Genomic DNA, 26,004 nt, shown 5'->3' with positions numbered 1-26,004 from the left:
TTAGATTCCACATGTAAGTGAAATCATATGGTATCTGTCTTTCTCTGCCTGGCTTACTTCACTTAGCATGATACGCTCTAGGTCCACCCATGTCGCAAATGGCAAGAGTTCCTTCTTTTTGATGGCTGAGTAATATTCCATGTGTATATATACCACCTCTTCTTTATCCATTCTTCTTTTCATGGGCATTTGGGTTGCTTCTGAATCTTGGCTACTGCATGTCAACTGCCCATTTTAAGTGCTGTGGGGTGCGGGGCCTTGGTGGTGTACTGGCTGGAGTTCAGCTCTTCACTGGAGTTCTAGGACTTGGACTAGCTAGGATTTGAGGTGGATATGAAATGCATTTTAGAACAGCGGAAAGCTGATTTGGTTATTTTTAAGTTAAATGAACAAATAACTAAAATGAAAAAATAACCAAGAACTTCCTTTTCACATAATAAAGGATTAGGCTGTAGTATACAGAAAGCCTATGGGAAGAGAAGAGTCACAATCTGTAGTACAAAACCAGAGACTAGTTTTATATGTAGAAATTCAGGCCCACTTTGCTGCAATATGAAAATCAAACTGAGAAAGAAACTGGCCTTTGTAAAAGAGCAGTAATAATCAGAACGTATGCTGATAGCATAATATGGATTTACAACACAAACCTTAGCTGAAGCACTAGGAATATGAAAACCTATTAACAAAAATATTTATTCAATAATAATTTGAAGGATCAAATCAATCTGATTCCAAGTTGGCAATATTAAAGGAAAATCGTGTGTGCTAGACTTCAGTCTCTCGTTCTCTAAAGCCAGGCTGCCTTCACCCAGCCAGGACACCCAAGCCGGTCTGCTGTGATGCGTTGGTGTCCACCAGTGGAAGGACATCTGGTCAGAGGCCAGTGTTTGGCTACTAAAAATAAAGGTGCAGTGAACATTACATTTTATGTGACTGTTAAGTTTTTATTTCTCCGGAAGAAACGCCTGGAGTAGTACACTACTAGATCATACGGTAGTTGTATGTTTAGTTTCTTAAGAATCTGAGCAAAACTCTTTTCCAGAGTGACTGTACCATTTTACATTCTCACAAGCAATTTATGTAATTTAGCTTCTCTGCATCTTTGTCAGCACTTGGCATTAGCACTATTTTTTCTTTTAGCTGTTCTGACAGGTGTGCAAAGGTATCTCATTGTGGTCTTAATTTACATTTCCCTAATGCATAAGATGTAAGAATATCTCCTCATGTGCTTATCAGCCATCTGTCCTCTTCAGTGAAATGCCTATTCACATCTTTTGCCCATTTTCTAACTATACTGTTTCTTTTTTACTATTCAGTTTTAATAGTTCTTTTCATATGAAAGATACTAGTCCCTTGTAGGATATGTGGTTGGCAAGTATTGTCTCTCATTCTGTAGCTTGTCTTTTCATCCTAACAGGGTTCTTTTGCAGAACAAAAATTTTTGATTTTGATGAGGTCCAATGTATTAATTTTTACTTTTATGGATGTTTTTGGTATCATAGCTAAGGACTCTCTCTGCCTGGTCCTAGATCTCAAAGGTTTATTCCTCTGTTTTCTCTATAACACAGAAAAGCTTTTTTCTATAAAAGTTCTACAGTTTTATGTTTTGTAATCCAGTCTATGATGCCCTTTGAGTTCATTCAGAGTGAGGTCAGGCCGAGGTCCACTTTTTGCCTGTGAATTGCCAGCACCATTTGTTGAAAGGCTGTCCTTCCTCCACTGAAATGGTTTTACATCTCTGTCAAAAACCAGCTGAAGACATTAGAACAGACCTTTTTAAAAAATAAAAATCATTAAAAATTTTGAGCTAATTTCTTATTTATTGCTCTGATTTCTTACCTTTGTAGTAAGTACTGTCTTCCATATATCGGGATAATCCAAAGTCTCCTAATTTCACACAATCATTTGAGGACACTAGAACATTCCGAGCAGCAATGTCCCTGAGAAGGAAGAATGTGAGACAGTAAATTTTACTACAAGGAAAACAATCCCACAAACTCATCTATATTATATAAAAACATGCTGACAGATACTTTGAAAGATAGCTTATACACAATGCAAACAGGAGATTATACACTGAAAAAAAGGATACTTTTATTAATTTACTTAAAATAATAGTTCAGCATATATTTACTCATTAATATGATGAATAGTATTTTGAAAGATGGCAGAGTATGTTCCCCAACAATGAAACCGTTTGTTACTTTTCGTACAATCACATTACCAACTGCATTAACAGACAGGCAGTAATACATGACTGGGGTCTATGTCCCTGCTATTACTAGGGGAGTCATTAAATAAAAGCTATCTTCTCTAAAACTGCTTTGCTGATACAGTTTAATGTTGGATAAAAAAAACTCTTAACACAAAATTGGCAAACACACTGCTAAGGGCTTTCATTACATTGGAACCGAAGGCTCAGATTATAAAGAGAAATGCAGCAGAAAGCCAACAGATGCCACTCATGACACGTGTCCTGCCGAGTCCCAGGGCAGCTTATTTTTCAGGCCCACATGTTAACTGTTCTGGTGTCACGTGCAGGCTCTCTAGAAAGGAACATTTTTTTTCAGGTAACAAAAAAATGTTTCCAACTCCATGTGAGGAAAAGTCTTTTAAACACGTGTGTTAACATGCCATGGCCCCTCACTTGGCTAGGACAGCCAGCACACCTTCCTAGTACTGTCCACATAAAACAGTCAAGCAGTACTAGGGGTCTCAAAGCACAGTGATCACGTACCTTTCCCTCTGAGCCCTCCACTACCCCCTCCCCAACTCAGAAGGCACAACACTGGACCTTACCTGTGCACGAATCTTTTGCTCTCTAGATAAGCAAGAGCTGTGCTAAGCTGATAGGCATATAGGATCAGAGATGCTAGATCCAAACTGTATTTCCTCACTTGCAGAAATGACCTCAGCTGTTGGAACAGTGACCAAGACAAAACAGAAAAGAATTAGTGACAGAGAATACCTATCAACAACAAAGGGGCTGCACTCCACATTCATGCTGCCCTTTCCAAACACATGTTGAGTGGCTTCAATTCTCTCCTAAGAAAAAAAGAGAATAATGAATGAAACATATTAGCTCACTAATTATGGTTAATCATCCTTTATTTGAAGTCCTCTTGTGAAAGCAGAATCTTCTTGAGTACAGACAAATTTTTGAAAAAATACAGAAAGATGCTTCAAGGGAATGAATGAAAGCCTAGTTTAAAATACTGCTGGACAGTAATAGCTGGGAAACAAGAAACCTTATTAGGATTCAAATAAGCCCAGCACCCACCCCAGCACATCCACACTCCAAGCCTCACTGCATCTGGGTGGACCTGAGGACAAGGTGATGAGGCGGAAGGGGAAGCAAGAAGCAGTTTCTCTTCCCCCACATGACATTTTGGGTGCAGAAGGATAAAATGGTCATTGTTGGGTATTTGCCCCACTGGGCTTGCTGGCCCTTACTTCCACTGTCATGATTAACTGAGCTAAATGCTAACAGAGTAAAGAAAGGCAGATGAATTTAATACACTAATTCTACAAAAATCAACACATAAAGGACATTAAGCAACATTCTAAGCCAGAAGAATTAGCAAATTCTCCAAAAGCAAAAGCAGAAAGATACTGTGAATAATGAATACATATAAACACCCCATTTTATTTGGAAAGGTAGGGCAGAGGAAGACAAGCTGTTGTAGAGGCCTTAGAATACTTCCCCACCAAGCTATGGGATCAGATGCAGAAGAACAGTGGGAACCATTCGGCAGGAGGCTTTCAAAGGGCAGGCTGTTGCTGCCACAAAGCAAGGAAGGACCCAAACTACTCTCTGCCCTGGTAGCTGGAAATAAAGTACCCATTACAAGCGAAACTGTCTTTGCTGTCCTTTAGGACAGAAGGAATGTGTATAACATTGTAGAAGGGTAAACGACTAAGTCTTCGTATCATAAAGTCAGGTGTCGACATCTGGAAAATCAACTCCTGTTTGTCCCCAACCAGGCAGGCTACAGGGCGGCCTGCAGATGGGAACAGTGCCAGGTCTATGCGTGCCCTGACCGTGGGTCTGACTGGGCAGGCGGTGGGCAAGGGGCCTGTAATTTGCCCTTCTAGAAAGTTTCTAGGTGCTGGTGATGCACTGATAAAAGGGTTTCTGTGTTTGGGAGAAGTCAAATAAGGAGATCTGTTCATGTTCTGTTACTCACATTTCAAAAAGAAACTGACTGGTGCCAGCTGGCCTGAAAGACGCTGCAGAGCAAAATCTCCAAGAGGCTAAGCAACTGCTTAGATTTACCTAAATTCGGCGTTGATTTACCCACTGTCTATTAACATTGTTTCTTTCATCCTCAAACCACTGGGCTAATGATGTTGGTAATAGCACCAGAGAGGGAAAAAAAAACCAAGAGTCCCTTGGTCACCTGTTGTTCCAGTCCTGGTAAAAGTTTCGGCTGCAGAAGACAGCTGCTGCCAGGACTGAGCCAGGGGATTACTCGGGAATCAATGGTGAAGAATCATATTCTCTGAACCAAAACCACAAGGGTACATCATACACTTCTTTTTCTTAAACAAAGGATATCATACACTGGGCGAAGGCTGGATGATAACTAGGCACAGGACCGCTACTAGCCATTGGATCCAAAGGGCTGGCAGTCCACCCAAACGGCTCAGGGCCAAGGGTCACGGTACCTCTCCAAGTGTGCACAGCTCCATGATTATCCAGACAGGGTTCTCTGTGATGACTCCAATCAGCTTCACGATATGAGGGTGGTCAAACTGACGCATCGTTACTAGGGAAAAACAGTTGTCCACAGTTACTTTTTTGATAAGGTGCAAGGTAATGGTGGTTCATGCCTTCTGTGTTTTCTTGGCCTAGCTGCTCTGTAAAAATAAGCTAGTTGAGACAGAAGTCATTGCCAGGTCTTGTCTTGTACTTAAGCCAGAGATGTAGGAATAGCATTAAGGATACACTTAGACTTCATCGATGAAGATACAATATGATTTACTCTTTGACTTCCTGATTTATTGGACTGTTGGGTGGTAAATATTTACTGAAAGAGGATGTAGAAGATGTTCACTCTAGTACATGTAAGGAAGGACACCAAGACCCATCTGTATGACCAATGTCTACTGAGTACCCTTCACAGATTAAGCCCTGAGCTGGGCACAGGGTCAGAGCAGTGAGCAAAACGGACATGGTCCTTGTTCCCAGGATGCTTAAAGTCTAGAGGAGGGAGAGACAATAACAATTTTTAAGCAATGTGTACTTAATTATGAAAACTTAGGAAGGAAAGAATACAGTCCTGTGAAGAAGCCTCCCCAGGAGAGAATGTTTTAAGTATGTGGTCAAATAAGAAGGGACAAGCCGCATGGAAGGAGCTGAGGGCAGTGGGAAAGAGCCTGATGACGTGAGTGCACAAGACCGGGCCCCGGCTCTCGAGGTCTGCACTCAGCAGAGACGGCCCACGCGCACACGACTCCCCCAAGGCAGCTTCCCCGTGGGGTGTGCGGGCTGAGAGCCGGAGGGTCGCGACTCTGTAGCAAGGCTTGTCCCTTCACTAGTCTGTGAGTTCCATGAGGGCAGGAGTGGCGTCTGTCCTGCTCCCCCAACTGTAGGGCCTGGCAGCATCTGGGCCAAGACTGTTTCTACATCTGCCCAATTCCGGTGCAAAGATGTGTAATGTTACAGGTACCAAGGATAAACGGACAGTGAATTAATCTACCTTTTTACCAGAAATACCCCAAACACCATGGCTTACCTGGAATAATGTGTAGATAAGTACATCTACAAACAGAGATACTAACTTGCAAGGCAAGATAATAAATGTAGTTATCTTATTAAAGTAACAACATTTTTTTAATTCTTCAGAGACAGTTTGGATTTTATAGATGAAAAGTCAAATGAAGTTCCACAGCAATTTCTAGAAACTTACAGGCTTCTTGAAGGAATTTCTCTCTCACGCTGTCTGAAGTACAGTTTTTACATGTTTTAATTGCAACTGCCAAAGCTGGATTCTCCTGTCAGGGAAATTACAGAATCACACACACATGTAAAAAGAGGTTCTCTACATAAATCTGCATACATTCATGAAAAGCTGTTTGTTTTGCAAGTATGCGAAATCTGGACTAGGCAGAATCAGCACTATAAAATCTGGAGAGTAAGAGGACGCTTAAAATACTCAGCATAAAATCCCCAGCAAAGATGGGCATGCAAGTAAAATGCTTCAGGCAATTCACCGATTGATTCGTTCCACAGGCATTTGTTTTCTGCCTATATGCCAGGCACTTTTGGGATGTCATGCTTAGGTCACGTGAGCGAACAAGAGGCAGAGATCTCAGACTCCCGTTCTAGTGAAGGGCAGACAATGACCCCGCTAATCACGTGATGTGCCCCAGGGAAGGTGGGCAGGGGGTGCTGGCCAGGTGGGTGGGGCTGCACGCCAGGCAGACCCGCCTGAGTGGAGAAGAGGCCACAGCCAGAGCTGGAGGAGGGGAGCGAGAGGCTGCCCAGGGCAACCCAGGGGACAGCTCCGCTCAAGGAGCTGAGGCAGCAGCGCCTGGCGACACCGCGTGCAGCTGGAGGAGGGGTGAGGCAACGGAGGGCCGGGCCACGCGGGGCCTTTTAGGTCAGTAGAAAGATGCGGCTTTCACTGAGACGGGGACCGGGGCCAGTGGAGTGTCTGGGCAGCAGGGTGCCATGCCAACCTTGCTGAAGGTCATGCCACAGGGCTCCTGAGAAAAGGGCTTCCCCACGGGGCACTCTGGGTCGCTCTCTTCCCGGCACGGGTCTCTGCTCACATGCCCCCCTACCAGAGGGCTTCTCCGGCCACCCCCTCTTGCCCATGAAATCTCTGCTGAGTTACACTTTGACCCACTGATAAGAACCCTTGATAGAATGTTACTTGATCTTCTGGAACACTAAAGAGCATCATCTGGAAAAAGGATTTTTAATAGGAGCCCAGAGAAAAGAGCAGAGTCCTTCACACTATAAAATTAGACTCCCACATTGAAAACAGAATAAATACGTATCATACATACCAGAAAAATACTCAACAAAAAATGTGAATCCTGCTATTTTTCTAGGGTCTGGGATTCCACCAACAAATATTTAGTAAACCCTGGACTATGGATATTAAAAGAAATTATTCTCTTGTATTTTCACAACTAAAATGGATTACTTACATTAAAGGGGAATGAAATGAAGTCTACCAACCCCACTATTATCTGTGCAATCCTGGTAAGTCACTGTACTGTGGGAACTTTAGAATGCTTGCCTACCAAGTATTTTAGAGACTGAAAGAAGCTTAGAGACCATTGGGTCCAACTGTAATAATTTAGTTAAGAAACCTCACCAACCTTATGTTCCACAGGCAGGTAGAGGCAGGTCTAAAATTTAGGTCTTTGACCAAATTTAGATCTAGGGTTCTTACTATTGCATTTTGCCTCGAAGAGCAGAGTTAAGAAAATTAAGAAGATGAATAATACAGATATAGTGAATACCAATTGGAAGAGGAGTTAACAGCTAAAAATATATAATAAATGATTTAATTTTACATAAGTACAAGGGTAAAGACCTCAAAACATTGAAAATGCATCTAATACACCCAATCTAGAGAACATCACAGCCTAGCTACCCTTAAATGTGTTCAGACACTCACATTAGCCAACAGTTGGCAAAATCCTCCAACACAAAGCCTATTTTATAATGAAGTGTTGACTATTTCATGCAATGTATTGAACACTGTACTGAAATGAAAAACAGGATGGCTGCACAGGGGCAGAATGGTTGTCAGTGCACCAGCCACCGACCCTCGTGATGGTGTATCTGGCTGGGAGCTGCACCCACTGCCCCGCCCAGCATCAGAAAGAGGATTGGACCGCATGTCAGTCGCCCAGGAAATTATCCAAATTCAAAATTCCAAGTAGGCTTTCTAGTGAATGTGTACTGGTTTTGCACTACCATAAAGTAAAAAAAAAATTACAAGTTGGACTATTTTAAGTCAGGGACAATTTATGTATCTTTATCTTTGGACACCTGCTGTTATGCTAGTTAAAAAAAAAATTTCTTGAGCGAGTATGTACTATTATTTTAAAATTACTGATCTAATAAAAAAAGACACAAAATACCAAGTGTTAGTGGGGCTGTGGATAACAGGGCACTCTTACACACTGCTGCTAGGAATGGACAATGGTGCTGCTTTTTTGGAAAACAGTTCAGCATTAGTCAAAGAGTTAAATAGTTACCATATGACCCAGCAATTCCATTCCTAGACATACGCTCAAGTGGGCTAAAAGCTACGTAAACACACAAACTTGTGCATGAATGTTCACAGCAGATTTATTCGTAACAACCAAGAGGTGATGACTACCCAAATGCCCACTGACTGATAACAGATACGCAAAGAATGATACAGCCACACAATGGCATGTTATTTGGCAATAAAAAAATGAAGTACTGCTACGTGACACAATATGGATGAATCTTAAACACATTATGCTACTAGAGGAAACTAAACACAGAAGGCCTGACTCACATAAAATGTCCAAAGAGGCAAACTGTGTGACGGTTGCACAAGTCTCAATATACTAAAAACACACTGAATTGTATACTTTAAAATAATGAATTTTATAGTATAGTATGTGAATTATATAATTACGTGTGTGTGTGTATGTGTATATAGTTTTTAAAACTCATCTCTTTTGGAGGCCATTTGGGGCAGATTAATGCTCTGTTCTTGAAAACACAGCTAAGTGGGAATACTGACTAACTGCTGTGACTTTGGTCGTCTATTTGTCAACTCCATCCAGTGGAACACCCACCTATAGAATCTACTGGTGACAGAGGCTGAAAGACTAAAATGAACTAACTTTGCCATTTTTAGGTTCCTGAATATACCAACTAAGTTGGCATCTATGATGAGCTACAGAAAAGACAACCACAAATACTTCAAAGAACTAGGACTCGTGAAGACAAACCAGGCAATTTAAGCTTAAACAGCCAAAAAGTAGTCCAGAGTTTTGTCAGTCTTAAAGGACTTACTGGGCTCATATAAACGCCTTGATGTACATCCCCAAATTGGCCTTCTCCAATACATCGTCCAAGCTCTATTCTTTCTCTTTGAATCTCATAATCCCTGGCTGCAAAACATGATCCATATATTAAAAAATATTTTAAGCACAATATTCCAAATGTTGAAATAACGTCTGACACATTTCATCATCACCCCATGAGTAATAATGTCACTGGTGGCATATCATTCTAGGAAAATGCTTTAAACAGAGTGGAATTCTCTTAAACAGTATTTTAAAAGGAATTTATGTAACTGTTAGGGCATTGGTTAAGCTACCAAAATGATGAGTTCTACTAAAGGCAGTTTTTTTCACATTTTTAAATATCTGATTCAGTTTATATCTACTTGATGGTTTTCCAAATATCCTCTCCAAGTATTAAAGTATATGCTTTAATTAATAAGTGCGATTATTATTATTAGTTCAAGTATTAATACATGAAGGCTAAACAACAAAGCAATTATCTTACAAATAACTGAAGTTTGTAGATATAGAGGCAACAAAAATTGTGTCATGAGTAAATTCACATTTTAAAAGTTTAAGAGTTTTCCACTTCCTTAAAATCCTATCTCTATATTATTCATGGAGCTAAAAGAGTTTAAAGAGGTAGCTTCTAAAAACGAATTTCAAAATTAGATGACTTGGAATCAAGATCAAACACATCACATAATAAATTATGAGTATATTTTTATAGCATTTGCCTCATAAGAATGTATTCAATTGTGATTTATACAAAACCAACTATTGAGTAGGCTTTATGAGGCACATGGAGAGAAAATACCCACTAGGAATCAAGCAGATTGATTCTAATCCAATTAATTACTGAGCATCTGGTTTCTTCCATCAGGAAACTCATCCCCATATGTATATATGCCATTAGTATAACCACCAATGGAATACGACAAGAGCCAAACATTGTAACTTTTCTCCTTGGTTTATCAGAGTATTATCATACAGAAAATTCAGCCTGAAGTTTAAATGGTTATTTTCCTCTTTAAAATCACTTAGCTAGTAGTTCCATTGGTTTAACAACAAGAGTAAACCAATGAAAAACAGTTTAAAAATAAAAGTTAACTGAAAACTGAAACATCTCGTGTCACTCCACGGGTTGCAATTGCAAGCAAAGGCGGGTATGGTAGAGGACCCTGTTACCTTCATCTATCCCATAGCTTTCTGCATGGCCATGAGGAGAGAAAAAATCGAAGACCTTGCTTAGAAATAACTGATAGCATTAGGTTCACAACAACAAACTTGAGGAGTACATTTCAGTAACAGTTACTGTGTCAAATATTTTGACCACAAATATGAGTAAAAAGAGAGGACTAGACACAAGTAAAAACTAACTTTTCACAAGTTAACTCAGTGTGACATAAACAATACTTTAAAATTTTTATCTCATAAATTCCTATTGATAACTCATTTCTGTGCAGTCTGGATAAAAGTTGCCATGTTAGACATTTACTACTTAACTCCAATAATAAATATACAAACAAGAATGTGGATTTTCTACAGGAATGCACAAATGCCTCACCAAAAATTTAAACCTTTTTTTAAGTTGCTACTGCAAGTCAAAATGTACACACTTGAGTTTCAGCTCTTGCCTTTATTTTGAATCACCCTCTAATAAAGGAGCTCTTAAAAGAGGACCCAGGAGTCCGCCCAGGACAGCACATGCCTGAGAGGGGTGCGTCCCTTCTCTTTATTGTGGTACTGTCTCCTCAATGTATACAGTAAGTCTCATGAGAGTGTCCCTTAAAGTATTCACAGAACTGAAGTAAAGCAACTGAAACATTTTATAAGTATATACAGCTCTAGTGAAATCAGAACATCAGATATTTAATTATTAAGGCCTCTGAGGCTGTCATGTGGACTCATAAATGAGCCTCTTTAAGAAGTAAGTTTAAAAATTATTTTATGCAAATGAAATTCTTAGGGTGTCCACAATTCAAGATCTGGGACTATGTACTCCAGTTCAGCCCAGAGGGCTTTCAGATTCTCCCCAGTCAACACATAGCCCGTGACAGAGAGAAGTGAAGGTTGACGCCTCTAGGCTCAGGAAGGTCACTGAAGAGTCTGTTTCTCTCCTCACACCTCCCACCCCAAGATGTATGGACAAATGCAGGAAGCTCTTTGCGACTGGTTAGTTAAGGGCAGTAAAGAACACAGTTTCAAAGGGGAAATACAATTCACTGAATCTATGTATTCAAAGAATTGAATCTATATACATTTAAATAATACTAATTTTCTATGGAGAAGAAACACTCTAACCAATAAAGGTTATATTATCACAGAGCCAGAAAACAAGATTACAAAAACTTCATCACGAAACTGACTTACTACAGACATTTGTGTTTTCAGCTTCTGACCTTAGAGTGGGCACATACAATAAACAACACTAAAGGCTGAAAAGAATATTTATGTTACACACTCAAAAAGGTACTAAAAATAGTTCTAAAAGGGCAATAAATTTCTGTCAACTCTGCATGAGAACCAAATCAGAAGCCTACTTACTTGAGGGCATGGTGTAAGTATCTTCTTCATCTATAATCTCAGCATAATCGTCTGTCTCTGTAGGAAGGAAACAGATATGTTGGAAGAGGTTAAATACTTGACCTCCTGGCCTTCGTATAATTTGAAAAGGCAAAATGATCTGCCTAAATCCTCTACTATGCTGACATATTCTTAAAACACTATTACTCAATTTTTGCTTCACATCAGTCATTTATGGAAACAGAAGTGTATTGTGTTGTGACACAGACGTGTTTCTGAGAGCAAACAGAGCTAACACAAAAGCCCTTAATGGGAAATAGAAAGATGTGAAACAACTATATATATTATTAAAATCCACCAATCTGCACTAACTGCAAAACTCTCCCTCAGCTATATACCAAATACATGTTTAAAACCATACTGTTGTCTACTGGGGTTTCTCCAGACAGAACTGGTATCTCAGAAACTGGGTATCTCACATTTTTCAAAATTAAGACTCCACAGCATAATCTGAATGTTCTCCATTAGAAAACAAAGATGGCAGCCCGATTTTTGAAGAGATTAACTGTGCCAACTTATTTCATTTATTCAGGGTGAAAGCAACCCCAAAATTTATCTCTTACAACTTTTTCACTCAGATATTATCAGATATCAGATAATGTCCTAAGGGTAAAAGACTACCAAAAACATGAAGAAACAGCATACCAAAACGAGGTGTTTTCAGATAAAGCCAGGGGGCGCCACTGTTTCGACTTATTCCTTCAGGAACACAGTAACTTAAAAATCCAACACCCTATCAACGGGGGAAACCCATTTCAAGAAATAACCACTCACTTAAACAACACAGATTAACAATTACACTGAAAAAATCACACAAGTCTTATCTGTTTTCTCTTTGTGGGAAGAGGAAAACCTGCGGTCTTCAAGCGTAAGGGCTCAAGCGGACAGGCGAGGAGAGGAGAGGCGATACTTTCTGAACTACCATTGGAAAAAGCTCTACTTGGAAAATTTGACCTGGCATTAACCTTCAACCCCAGAGAAACTAAAAGCTAGAAGTTATTTTTTCTGTGCCGCAATTTTACTTCATTCAGGTATTAAAATGATAGAAATCAAAGAAAATAGAGAATATACATAGTTTATAGTCTCTAGGAACTAATCGTTCCCCATATCACTATGATGACGACTGAGATCAAACCTGAGTAAATGGAAGAATTCATTTACTTTGTAATGATCATTTAAAGTGATCAAAGTAAAAAAAAATTTCAGTCGGTGAATGTAAAGTCAATAAATGTATTCTCTTCAGACATGTAGCAAAGGTATGTAAACTCAGTTAAGTCCTGTGACAGGTGGGCGACCTGTATTATTCTCACATGCTTATAAGTAATACTGCTCCAATTAAAGGAAAATCTAATCTTAACAGTCTTTTATTTCTGTGTTTCTCCTTCTTACCCTGTTCCCAGTAAACACTAAGAACAGTAAATTGGCATTTTTAGACCAAAAGCTTTCATTTTGTGTAAGATGGCTTAAATAAGAGACCCTATGAAATAAGATCCGGAGATGGAAGGAGGTTTGAAGGTGTGCGTGGGGAGCAGAGGACTAAGCGGGGAGGAATCTGCTGGGGGAGCTTGAGGCAGGGCGGCGACACAGGTCACACAGACACACCCGCTGGCCACTGATGCCCCGGAGGTCGTGATGCTCCAGCTCAGCTTGGCGCCCCTCCCCACGGCAAGCTCACTGCCCAGGCGCACGGCCCGCACAGCCTCTGCCCTTCCCGCCGTCTTTAGACCAAAACACCCGCCATCAGAGAAGGAGCACGCCGGCGGAGGAGGGCGAGGACTGGCTGCGGAGGTGCTCCGACCTCCCCTCTGCTTCCCTTCCAGCCGCCCCACCACCAGCACTGCTCAGAATCCCGCAGGGCCCTGTGCTCAGCTCTCAGCCTCCTAGGGAGGTGCCATGGGCCAGTGCCCAGCAGGCACAGAGGCTTCCTGAGCTGTGGGGTCACTGCCTGCCTGGGCGTAAGCCTCCTGGTGACAGGTGCCTGCTGCCAGAGCCGCGAGGGTAGGAAACTGCTGGTGACAAAGCAGGGCCTCTTGTTGAGGGCTTACCATGAGCTAAAGCTCATGCTGGCTCAGGGCCAATTTGGTTCCAGCCAGTGTCACCTATTCAGACCCCTCAGGCTCATTCGCCCTTGGCCCCCGTGACTCTTTGACAGGCTACCTGTTTCACTGTCTTCAGTACCTGTCACTACCCACTACCTGGCAGTCCTCTGCTTTCTGTCCACTTGCCTGCCCCCCTCTTCAGAACAGAGACCCCCATGGGGGCAGAGCCCTTGTGTCTCTGTTCTCAGCACCTAAAACAGCGCCTGGCAGAGAAGGCGCCCAGAAACACTAACCCTAAAGAATGCATATACTGCGACATGGTCCCACAAAACCAACGCAAGAAAGGTGCGTGGCCTGCGCACAGAGGGGGCAGGGCTGCAGGACATGGCTGCACACGTGGCCCATGTGTGTGGGGGGGCCTACCTGACCCCAAGAAGTTGCCTCACCTGCCCAGGCTTTAGCTGAGCCCTCATACACAAAATGAGAACATGTCTGCCTTGGGAGTCGTTACAAGGATTACAGGGGCTGCGCAGAGCGCTAGGTTTGGCACCCCCACAACAGGTGGTTGGGCGGTTACAACTCCTGGTCTGCATCACCTGAGGCTCTCTGATAGGAACCTGGCAGCTGAGGCTGCTGGGGTTCCTGCCTGCTGTGACCCTTGGTCAGCCTTCCTGGTTTGACTACACTGGCTCCAGGGACTGCTTCCTACGATTTTGAAGGAGTAAAAATAGAATGGCTAATATACACCAAAACTGACCTGGGAAAAATCAGGGTGTGTACACTTCAATTAATTCACACATTCACAAGAAAGCCTGCATTTATTCTTCTGATGCCATATGAAGTCTCCGTAAAACCTGTGGGGACCATCAAAGGCACCGGGAGCGACTCGTGGCAGTGTCCGGGGTGTGGATGTGTGCCACGAAAGAGTGCAGTTAGCAGCACCCGCCACCTCCTCGTGAAGCTCAGGAGGCACTGATGGTGCCTGGACCAAGTCCTCAGGTGCCAAGCCTGGGCTGGTTTCCCTAAGGATTGTTGACATGGATTTGGTTCTGTTTCCTATTTTCTCCCTGCCTTTTAGGATAACAGGGTAGCACTACACTGATCTGACAGTATTTTGGCATACTCGAGGGCCCCTGAAATACTGGACCCCAGGCTGAAACTGCCTGGGTCCTCCAAATAATGGCATGGTAGAGCAAAATCTGAAGGAAAAAAGCAAAGGGGCTTAAAGATCTGGGCACACATAAAGGAAGCTAGAGCTGCATTCTCCACTAATGGCAATGACAACTGCTGTCATCGAGAGCTTACATCTGCCAGACACTGTTATGAACAACTACGGCTGCTGTCTTCTGAAGCTCGGGAAATCCCATCAGGTGGTTCTGTTACCATTAATCTCTGTTTCCCAGGCAGGCAACGGAAGCACCCAGAGGGTATGATTTTCAGTGTTCCTAAGAGCCAATCAGTGGGGGCTGGTCTTCAGACAGCGTGTGGCACAGAGCCTGGGCTGGGAAGTTCCCAGCCTCATTCTTCATTGTCTTCCACAAAACTTATGGGGACTCTTACTTGTGAGACCAGATTTCCTACGCCTTGAGGCCCCGGACTGTCCCTGGGCTCTTTGGGACATGCCCCTCCCTACACCAGCGTGACCACGGTTTCATACCTGGGCCTGCACACCTGGGAGACAGTTTCAGGATGCCTGGCCCGTGAGTTAAATATTTCAAAATAAACATTTTTACAAATGGAAATGTCTAAAACCTTGGAGAACATTTTGATTTGAGAGGTTTGGTATGTAATTTGGTGGGAAAATTAAAATGACATGAAGATGTGTTAACAGGACAGAAACTGACAGCTCAGAAATTTTGAAAGAAAAGTATGAAGTTCAAGTTTTAAAGCAAAAGGTAGAAGAGACACAGTGACTTCACTACGGACAATGCTGACACAAGGCCACGTCCAAGGCTGATGCTCTGCCCGTGAGGAGGCTGATGCCGCCGGTGTTGCTGTGAAGGGTCAGTCTAGGGCCTGGGCGAGACAGCCAGTGGACGGCAGCTAGCATCACTTGGCTGTGAACTACAGGAAGTACACAAAAGCCTCCAGGCTCACAAACTTCTCAAGTGCTGACAACCTGCTGAATTTCCCAGGGAAGAGGGGGAAGACACTGTGATTCTGTCACCACACCTCCTCTCCTTGTGTGTCAGGAGACGTGACCCTCTTCTCCTTGGGCACGTGTGCCTTGGCTCGGACACCTGTGCCTCTGACAACCTGCTCCCGACTGGCCTCCGTGGGAAGCCGGACAAGCCATCCCCACACAGCAACGCCCCTACCGCGACGAGATGACTTACATAATTCAGTGCAACTCATCACTTTCGTAGCTTCTCACCCCACCCAGAGGACTGGGGCGGGCCAGCGACCCTGCAGGCATGGGGAAGAAGCACAGGCAGCCAGGAAGGGCCTAACTGTTCCCTAGTATCAACCAGCTGCATGACCTAGACAGGGGTCAGCAAACTTCCGTAAAAGGTCAGATGGTAAAAATTTTAGAACTCTGCTAGTCACACAGTCTCTGCTGCAGCTACGCAACTGTGCTGCCCAGATACAGATGGTAAGCAGCCAGATACTACATGAACAAATGGGCACAGTTGTGCCCCAGTAAAACCTCACAGAAGGACACTGGAATCTGAGTTTCGTACAGTTTTGATGCCACTAATACTATTCTTCTTTTGATGGTCTCTCTAATCATTAGAAATTGTAATAACCCTCCTTAGCTCCAGAGGCAGCACAGGGGCAACAGGAGGTAGGCTGTTTGGCCCAGGGCCTTCGTTTGTGGACCCCTGACCTAGACCAAGTGATCAACCCTTGAGGCTCAGCTCGCTTGCCTATAAAAAGGGGGTGAGACTACTTGCCCTGTCCACCCCATTGTGTCAGGCAGGTATGCGTCTCCATACACAAGCACATGGCAGGAAGCACCTGTGCATAAATGTGTGTGTGTGTGTACGCTTCACAGTAACTGTCACGACAACACAGGGCCTTTTACAGTGAAGACACAATCAACGAAGCAGTTGGCTCAGGATCACTCTGCTGTCAGTCATGACAGGACCAGCAGAGAAATAGCCAGGCTGGAGCCTGAGGCCTGACCATGTGTTTTCTAGCAGCTGGGACAAGTCTATATCTCAGCACCCAATCATTAGTCCCCCACTGACCTAACAATGTGGACAACGCGGTGACAGTCTCAGTCAGTGCTGTGAGAATCAGGAGTGACACTGGCCAAGTGCCAGCACACAGGAAGCTCTCCATGCAGAGCCGGCCACCTAGTCACCACCAAGGAGTCAGTCTTAAAGGGAAACTCTGATCTTCTGCCTCCAAGTAAGTCCCAGGAAGAAGATGCGCTTTTCCAAAGTCATGTTTAGTCAAGATCTTTCACTGCAAGGGCTTTGCTCATTGTGCTCAAATTATGGACTCTGCGCCAGCGGACACAGCGGACACCTTCAGTAAAAGCATTCTTCCATTTACTGATGAAAAATGCAGCTTCCCCACTTAATTTCAGTTTATAAAATCTAAGTCCTTAAGCGTATAAAGTTTCAGGCAGGAAGTACACCAAATAAATGGGAAACGTAAGACACCAGTGGTGACTTTTAAATTTCTAGTTTATTAAAAACTATCCTTAGCTGCTTAAAAAATAATCATTATCACTATTGCTGATGTTTCTCCGATTACTTCACATGACTCTTAAAAATCACCTTTTGTTCTTCTCTCCCCACTACCTCATTTCCCACTAAGAACTGTTACATGTACATGTATATCCCATACTGGGGAGCAGTGTGTGGACCTCCATCACTTACTACTTTCAAGTATGATTAATCTTGTTGAATAACATTTTGACAACTTTTCTAGAAGTTTTAAGTTCTAATAATGGCATCTAGAAAATTTACTATGAACATACACAACTCAAACATATCACTGAGATGTGATAAAGAAATGGACAGTTACCTTTTCCATGACAAATCCCTAATTTTTAGGAGATCATTTGTTCCACCATCATTTTTTCAAGCTTGTTGGATCAAAACCACATTCTGCCTTTCATTAAATACTGAACTATATTTATATCAATAGATATCCCATACTTGTAACACAAACGTGAAAATAAGTATTACCGTCCCCACTAATTTCATCTGCAGATCCAGGTGGCGTGCAAAGAAAGGGGGAGCAGGAACGAGGGAGGGGAGAGAGGGAAACACACTATTAAAATGACAAGTCATAACAGTGCAAGGAAAACAAAAATAATCCCCAAAAGATATAAGAGAGGTGGTAGCAATTAAGTGTATTTACTTGATTTAAGGTCATCAGGCCAAGTTTTCAGCTGTAAAGATTATACAAAGCTACACAGCAGCCCTGTAGAGTTCACACTGGATTCTATGCACTGAGCAATATTAGTTTGATTGCCTCTCACAATTAAGCATTAAAAATGGCTCTACTTCCCTCAGAGGGGATTTGTACCTGCTTAGCTAAAATGAAAACTAGTCATTAATGTGTACAGGAAGGAAAAGCAGGGGGACAGTGCAGCCTGGCCCTCCCAGGGGCCACTGGTGCTGTCATGTGTGAGCTCCCCCCAGGCCCAGCACACTCGTGAGGAGCACTACGGAGGGACAGTCAGGTTCGTTTAGTATCTAGTGTCTGTGGAAATTCCTGTTCAGATTACTACGATCTTTGCTTTCCTAGAAAACTCCAGGTGGCCTGGCTGCCTCTACTTAAAGGCATCCCTGAGTATCTGCTCCCAAAGCATGAAAAGCTACCACTGGAGCCTGTCGTGACCAAGCTCCTCCATTCGGCTGCGTTCTGTATTAGGGACCCACAGTGCGGAAACATGGTATCACTGGCCCCTATGGTAACACTAAGACCCCGCAGACGAAACCGGCAAGCCACTTCTCACCCCGGCATGCATTTAAAACCCCCAAACAGGCAAACAAAGAGGTGTCTGTCAGGAGAGCTGCCCAAGACAGTCAATGGGAGAGCTTGCCCCAGGCACCACTGCTGGGCAGTGGACAGCGCACATGGACACCCGACCACAGTGTGTAGCACTCAGCTGTCTACAAGCGTCTGGCACACACACACGGACACCCGACCACGGTATGCAGCACTCAGCCGTCCACAAGCATCTGGCACACACACACACCCGACCACAATGTGCAGCGCGCAGCCATATACAAGCGTCTGGCACACACACGGACACCCGACCACGGTGTGCAGCGCTCAGCCGTCTACAAGCGTCTGGTCAGATCCGCTGCGGACCCCACTGCTAATGAGGCGCAAACAGGGTGCAGTACCCGAAGGAGCTTCACGGGAACAGAGGACCAAAGGGAGAAAGCGCCTAGCTCTCTTGGCTTTATGTTGGCAGTGACTGACTCCTTTACAAAGAGGCAAGAGGAGGAAAGAGAAAAACAGAAACACATTATTTCAATACAAAAAAAAAGTTATTACATTTTAAGGCAATCTATAAACACGAATACAAACCGCAATGCTTTCATTTCACTAAGGGCACACTTTGTTACCATGATTTCACTGAGTTTCAAAAAACATACTAGTACTTTAAAATGCAATTTCCTTTATCAGCAAAGATTAGCACTATCTACAGAAACTTTCAGTCAATCATCCGAGTCTCCTGGCTCTGAAGAGCCAGCTGAGTGAAGGTACAGATAGCATTACAAGTGACAAAATGGAAAAAAATCAAACAAGACAAAAAACAAATGCTAGTAAATGATTCAAGAATCTTGTGAACATCAAACATTCGAACAAAGAAACAACTGTAGAAACCAGCAGAGCTTGATTTGTGAAAGAGCTTTATAAGCAATTTTTCCCAAATCATCAGCAAAGACACTTTAAGTGTACATCTAAAAGAAATTACCTTCACATAAAAAGCTGGCCACATATGAATATGCAGGTGGCGGAGCCCCCTCTTTACTGGTGTCATCTGGTCATTCACTCCCTCGTTTATATCCTTCAAGCTCACTTGAAAGTCAGCTCTCTCTGTATGAGGCACTTGCAGATCAACGAGACACACCCCAGCTCGCCAGGAGCACAGAGCAAGGTAAAGCAGAGAAGCACACCACCACATGGTAAAGGCACAGCAGACACTTGCCAGAAACAATGGTGTGCAGCCCTTTAAGACTCAGCAGTGATAACGCGGCACACCAGACACAGGCGTCATGCAAAACTTATCCACAGACCAACATGGTCCAGGAAAGAAAGGTGAGGACCTGAGATGTGGGCCCAGGGACAGCACGTCAGGACTTGCGGGCATCACTGACATGACGGAGCAGAACAAGAACTGAAGCGTACCGTTTAGCAGCATTTTCAAACCTGCTGGAATTCCAACATTTGCCGAGGGTTCCGCCTTCCACCCTTACTATATTCCAAATTTCTGGACTTTTGGGTGGCAACCCTAGAGAGAGGAGCTCTCTGGTTCATAGGTTAAGAACATGGGTCTGATGTGAAAACTGAATGTACTGGGTCAGGCTGGATGGAATTCCTAACTGGGGAGGGATGGGGGTGTTGACAGGGATGAAATAGGAAGTGGACTGTGGGAAAGAGAAGAGCATGTGTCAGTGTAAAACTTCCTGATTTCAGTAATTGTACTGTGATTGTGTAACATGATAAGCTTGGTCTTCGGAAACACACACCAAAATATTTATAAGTGAAAAGGAACACCATGCCTGCAACGTGCTTCCAAAAGGTTCACGGGGACAAAAATAGAGTGAAGGACAGAGTAAGTGGGCCAACACATAAACATAATAATTCGAGCAAAGAATGTATGAGACTTCAGTTTACTACTCTCACAACCATTCTCTGAGCATGAAATCATGGAAAAACAAAAAAACACAAGAACATGTATTTGGATTCAGACACTGGGTTCACTACTTACTCCCCAACCTCGGAAGCTTCTCCCAGCTTCTGTACCTGGGTTCTTATTTGTAAGATGGGGTAGCAACAGAAATGTCCTCAGGTGCGAGCTGAGAGGGACTCCACGGGACTCCCTGGGCACCTTCCACAGGGCCACAACCCCTTAGCGGCTAGCTATCCCTACTTTTCTATTGTTTTATTTTATTTATAAACTGAAGATTCTTTTCTTAGGCTTAAAATGTAAGCAATTTTTTAAAAATGTAAGTACAAGTTTTCTTGAGTAACAGCAAGAATATTACCCCACATCATTAAGAAATGTGTTAGGCACCTTACTTTTACTCCAGATGATTACTTGAAGTACATTTGTTGAGCACCTACCATGAGCTAGGCGCACTGCACAAGTACAAGTGTGACACCACTGAAATGGGCCCCAAACTCCTACCTTACTGACCTTGTGTTCTGGGACAGGGAAAAGACAATAAACAGAAAAGTAAATATGTGGTATGTCAACAAGTGCTATAGACAGAAACAAGCGCAAGTGGGGCAGGGAGTGTTTTCTTGTGGGGCTGCCACTTTGAATACAGAAAGAGCCATCTGCATAGGCAGAGGGTGGTGCAAGCACTGGGCAGAAGGCCTGGGCAGAGCAAGTAGCCAAGCTCTGCAGAAGTGAGCCTGTGGCACTGAGCAACAGAGGTGGCTGTGGCAGAACAGACCTAGTACCTGCGGTGAGGGCTCCCGCATCAGGCAGATGGAAGCGGCAGGGAGAACTGCAGGACTTCTGGAACGGCCCATGGAGTGAGGGAGTGACAGGAACCTGGGCAAGGACACTGCATGGAAAGCAGGACCGTGAATCTATCTGGGGGACTAAACCAATCAGGATTTGCAGGGACTGGATATGGGAGGAGAAAAGAGTAGCACCAAGAATCACCCAAAGATTTTGGTCTGATCACCAGAAGAAAGGGACTGGCAGCAAGCCCAGCTGGTCAGTTTGGGATATTAAGTGTGAGACGCTTATTGGTCATCAGAGCTGGTACTGTGGGGAGGCATGTGGCTGCAAGAGTGGAGTTCAGGGAAGAATCTGGGGTTGAGATGAAAAGCTGGGAGTTGCCAGCATAACTGAGGCATGAAACGTAAGGATTCCTTATGGGGTGCCTGCGACTGGCAGGGTAGAGGCCCAAGGACTGAGTCCCAGGTCTTCAGACATGGAGGGGTGGGACAGCAGGAGGGAGGGAGGCAGGAAGGAAAGCCGAGGAGGGGCATCCTGGAACCAAGACATGGACAACTTCCCGAAGGACAAAGACAGCGGCAACCACTCCTCTGAAGGAGCCAGTGGTGTGGAGGTGGGGTCAGAGGGGTCTTTCAGGGCAGGGAAACCACAGCGTGTGATGTGCTGACAGAAAGACCCAGAGAGGAAGAAGAACCCTGATAGCAGGAGGGCAGGAAAAGTCTGGGTAGGTGGGACAATTCATGTACCATGAGACAGGGGCAGGCAAGACGTAAGGACAAGATGCTCGCAGAGGCTCCCAGCTGACTGCATATTTTCCCAGCTTAGAGTGAAGGGTCTGCGCTTTCAGAAGAGAAGGTTTAAGTGGCCATCTGGGTCAGTGGCAGTGAGAGTGGACAGGAAAGCACAACACAACGGGCAGCATCAGGGTCCCACCGGAGGCATATGGTCAGGGATTTAAAGAGAGACCAAAGCGATGTGGCTGTTTTTGCCATTAAGGTTCAGCTGCACTACAGTGGGCACAGGGCAAACAGAGCTGGGTTTTGCCAGATACATAAAAGAAAGCAAGAGCCAGATCCGGATTAAAGATGGCGGCATGAGAAGTGAGACAGAGACCTCCTCTCAAAAACACATGTAATATAAAAACAAAATTAATACAACTGACCGTGAAAGAACAACAGAAAAGAAGGCTGTACCAGACTGCATACACATGGAGAAAAGAACAGACCTCATGGAAGAGGGTAACGTACCAAAGCTGTGACCTGGTGGGACCCAAGCCCTCTGTACACCCCAGCTCACCGGTGGGAAGAAGAGAAACAGAGTGGGTGGTGGCCTAGGACTGCTGACACCCTTCCCTGGAGATCTGCTCTGGGAGCATGAACCTACACTGCATGGTGCTCTGGAGGTAAGTGGGGTTGAAAGCTAGAACAGGCGGAACACTTGGAGAGACTGAGATTCTAGCAGCTTGTGGAAAACAGGAATCCACACCTGGCTGCTCTGGACAAAAGAAAGGCAGGCAGTCTGAGACTTCCTAACAGCAAGATGGCTGCGAAAGGGACAAGGACTGCACAGAGCTTACTGCTCAGGAGAAAGGACAGGTGGACAAAATTGTCTGGGCGCACTCTGCCCAGAAGGTTGGGAACTTTCAGGAGCTTCAGGTGCTCCATCCCCTTGGCTGGCTACACAGCTCCCAGGACCCGCACCATGAAACACAGCCCGCTGAGCCTTCCTCCATGCCAGCCCACACTGGCTCACAAACAGGCAGCCCGTGCCCTGGCATCAGGCCAGCCAGAGGGAAGCCCTGCCTACCGCAGCTACAGATGCGAAGCACAGAGGCTCACACTTATGCACTCAGCCCACTGGCTCTGGCAGTGGAGACAGGCACAGCAGCCGGAAGCAAGAAACAGCTCTTTCCTTCCCCCCAGGCACCAGTGCCACTCCCCTTCAACCCCGACAACGCTCTAGGTGCTGAGCAGCTCGAGAGAGTAGAGGTTCTAGGCAACAGAGGGTGGCACACACAAATATGAAATCTCAAAGGAACCTAGCTCAAACCAAAATCCCACAAACACCAGAAAAAGAGCCAAGTGAAACTGAACTCATTAATCTTGCTAAAAGAAATTTCAAAATAAAAATCATAAATATGCTTAAAGAGGTTAGAAAAATATTCAAGAACTCAGGGATGAATTCTGGATGGAGATTCAATCATTAAGGAATGCAATACCTGAAATGAAAAATACAATGGAGGGATTTAAAAGCAGATAGATATAGTAGAGGACATGGTAAATGGAATAGAAATTAGAGAAGAGGAATTCAAAGAAGATGAGGCACAGAGAGAAAAAAAGGATCTCTAGGAATGAAACAATATTGAGAGAACTGTGTGACCAATCCAAAAGGAACAATATTCTCATTATAGGGGTAACAGAAGAAGAGAGAGAAAAAGGGATAGAAATTATCTTTCAGGAGGTAATTCCTGAAAACTTCCCCAATTAGAGGAAGGAGATAGATTCTCAGGCCGTGTAGGTGCACAGATCTCCCAACACAAGGGACCCAAGGAAGACAACACCAAGACATACAATAATTAAAATGGCAAAGATCAAGGATTAAGACAGAGTATTAAAAGCAGCCAGAGAGAAAAAAAAGATCACATACAAAGGAAAACCCATGAGGCTATCATCAGACTTCTCAACAGAAACCTTACAGCCCAGAAGGGAGGGGCATGATGTATTTAATACAATGAAGCAGAAGGGCCTGGAACCAAGATTACTTTACCCAGCAAGATTATCATTTAAATTTGAAGGAGCACAACAATTTCCAGATAAGCAAAAGTTGAGAGAATTTACCTTCCAAAAACCATCTCTACAGTGTATTTTGGAGGGACTGCTATAGATGGAAGTGTTCCTAAGGCTAAATAGCTGCCAGGAGAGGAAATAAAACCACAGAAAAGAAAGTCGAACAATTAATTCCTAAACAGATGCAAAACCAAATCAACTACCCCAAAAGTCAATCAAGGGACAGACGAAAAGTACAGAATATGACACCTAATATATAAAGAAAGGAGGAGGAAGAAAAAGGAGGGAAAAAAACCCTTTAGGTTGTGTTTGCAATAGCATACTAAGTGAGTTAAATTAGACTGTTAGATAGTAAGGAAGTTACCCTTGAACCTGTGGTAACCACGAATCTAAAGCCTGCAATGGCAGTAAGTACATACCTATCGATAATCACCCTAAATGTAATGGTCTGAGTGCACCAATAAAAAGACACAGAGTCATTGAATGGATAAAAAAACAAGATCCAATTATATGCTGCCTACAAGAGACTCACTTCAAACCAAAAGACATACACAGACTGAAAGTGAAGGGATGGAAAAAGATAGTTCATGCAACTAATCGAGAGAGAAAAGCAGGAGTTGCAGTACTTGTATCAGACAAAATAGACTTCAAAACAAAGAAAGTCACAAGAGACAAAGAAGGACATCACATAATGATAAAGGGGTCAGTCCAACAAGAGGATATAACCATTCTAATTATATATGCACCCAACACAGGAGCACCTAGATATGTAAAACAAATACTAACAGAATTAAAGGAGGAAATAGAATGCAATGCATTCAATTTAGGAGACTTTAACATACCACTCACTCCAAAGGACAGATCAACCAGAAAGAAAATAAGTAAGGAGACAGATGCACTGAACAACACACTAGAACAGATGGACCTAACAGACATCTACAGAATACTCCACCCAAAGCAGCAGGATACACATTCTTCTCAAGTGCACATGTAACATTTTCAACAACAGATCATATACAAGGCACAAAAAGAGCCTCAGTAAATTCAAAAACATTGAAATTATACCAAAAAGCTTCCCAGACCACAAAGGTATGAAACTAGAAATAAATTATGCAAAGAAAACAAAAAAGCCCACAAACACACAGAGGCTTAAAACATGCTTCTAAATAATTAATGGATCTATGACCAAATAAAAACAGAGATCAAGCAATATATAGAGACAATGACAACAATAATTCAACAATGCAAAATCTGTGGGATGCAGTAAAGGCCATTGTAAGAGGGAAGTATATTGCAGTACAGGCCTACCTCAGGAAAGAAGAACAATCCCATATGAACAGCCTAAACTCACAATTAATGAAACTAGAAACAGAAGAAAAAATGAGGCCCAAAGTCAGTAGGAGGAGGGACATAGTATAGTAAAGACTAGAGCAGAAAGAAATAAAGTCAAGAAGAATAAAACAATAGAAAGAATCAATGAAAGCAGGAGCTGGTTCTTTGAGAAAATAAAGAAAACAAATAAACTCCTAGCCAGAAATATCAAGTTATGTCTACACACATAAACAGAATCAGAAATGAGAAAGGAAAAGTCACTATGGACACCACTGAAACACAAAGAATTACTAGAGAATACTATGAAAGATTATATGCTAACAAACTGGATAACCTAGAAGAAATGGACAACTTTCTAGAAAAATATAACCTTCCAAGGCTAAACAAGGAAGAAACAGAAAATCTGAACAGACCAATTACCAGCAACGAAATTGAATTGGTAATTAAAAAACTACATCAGAACAAAACTCCTGGACCAGATGGCTTCACTGCTGAATTTTATCAAACATTTAGTGAGAACCTAATACCCATCCTCCTTAAAGTTTTTCAAAAAATAGAAGAGGAGGGAATACTTCCAAACTCCTTCTATGAGGCCAACATCACTCTAACACCAAAACCAGACAAAGACACCACAAAA

The 26,004-nt window shown here is 43.3% G+C and overlaps 1 protein-coding gene across 16 annotated transcripts in view; it reads right to left on the bottom strand.

Moving 5' to 3' along the window:
- The window catches only part of PTK2 (protein tyrosine kinase 2), a 299,782-nt gene that overhangs the window by 55,423 nt on the left and 218,355 nt on the right, over positions 1–26,004 (bottom strand). For 8 of the 16 annotated variants that reach the window (XM_073230260.1, XM_073230262.1, XM_073230268.1 and 5 more), the window contains 9 exons: positions 18,950–19,030; positions 17,780–17,797; positions 11,560–11,616; positions 10,201–10,221; positions 9,020–9,117; positions 5,913–5,997; positions 4,669–4,769; positions 2,800–2,915; positions 1,840–1,940 (listed from right to left, as the gene is read on the bottom strand). In XM_073230260.1, coding sequence (XP_073086361.1) covers positions 1,840–1,940; positions 2,800–2,915; positions 4,669–4,769; positions 5,913–5,997; positions 9,020–9,117; positions 10,201–10,221; positions 11,560–11,616; positions 17,780–17,797; positions 18,950–19,030 — 678 coding nt within the window. Of the gene's footprint in view, positions 1–1,839; positions 1,941–2,799; positions 2,916–4,668; positions 4,770–5,912; positions 5,998–9,019; positions 9,118–10,200; positions 10,222–11,559; positions 11,617–17,779; positions 17,798–18,949; positions 19,031–19,961; positions 20,115–26,004 lie in introns of those variants that run through there. The other 8 variants (XM_073230267.1, XM_073230277.1, XM_073230261.1 and 5 more) reach the window with 7 other exon arrangements.

The sequence above is a fragment of the Manis javanica genome, chromosome 2 (assembly GCF_040802235.1).
Source record: "Manis javanica isolate MJ-LG chromosome 2, MJ_LKY, whole genome shotgun sequence".
Taxonomy (NCBI): domain Eukaryota; kingdom Metazoa; phylum Chordata; class Mammalia; order Pholidota; family Manidae; genus Manis; species Manis javanica.
This window is presented reverse-complemented; position numbering and strand designations above follow the sequence as displayed.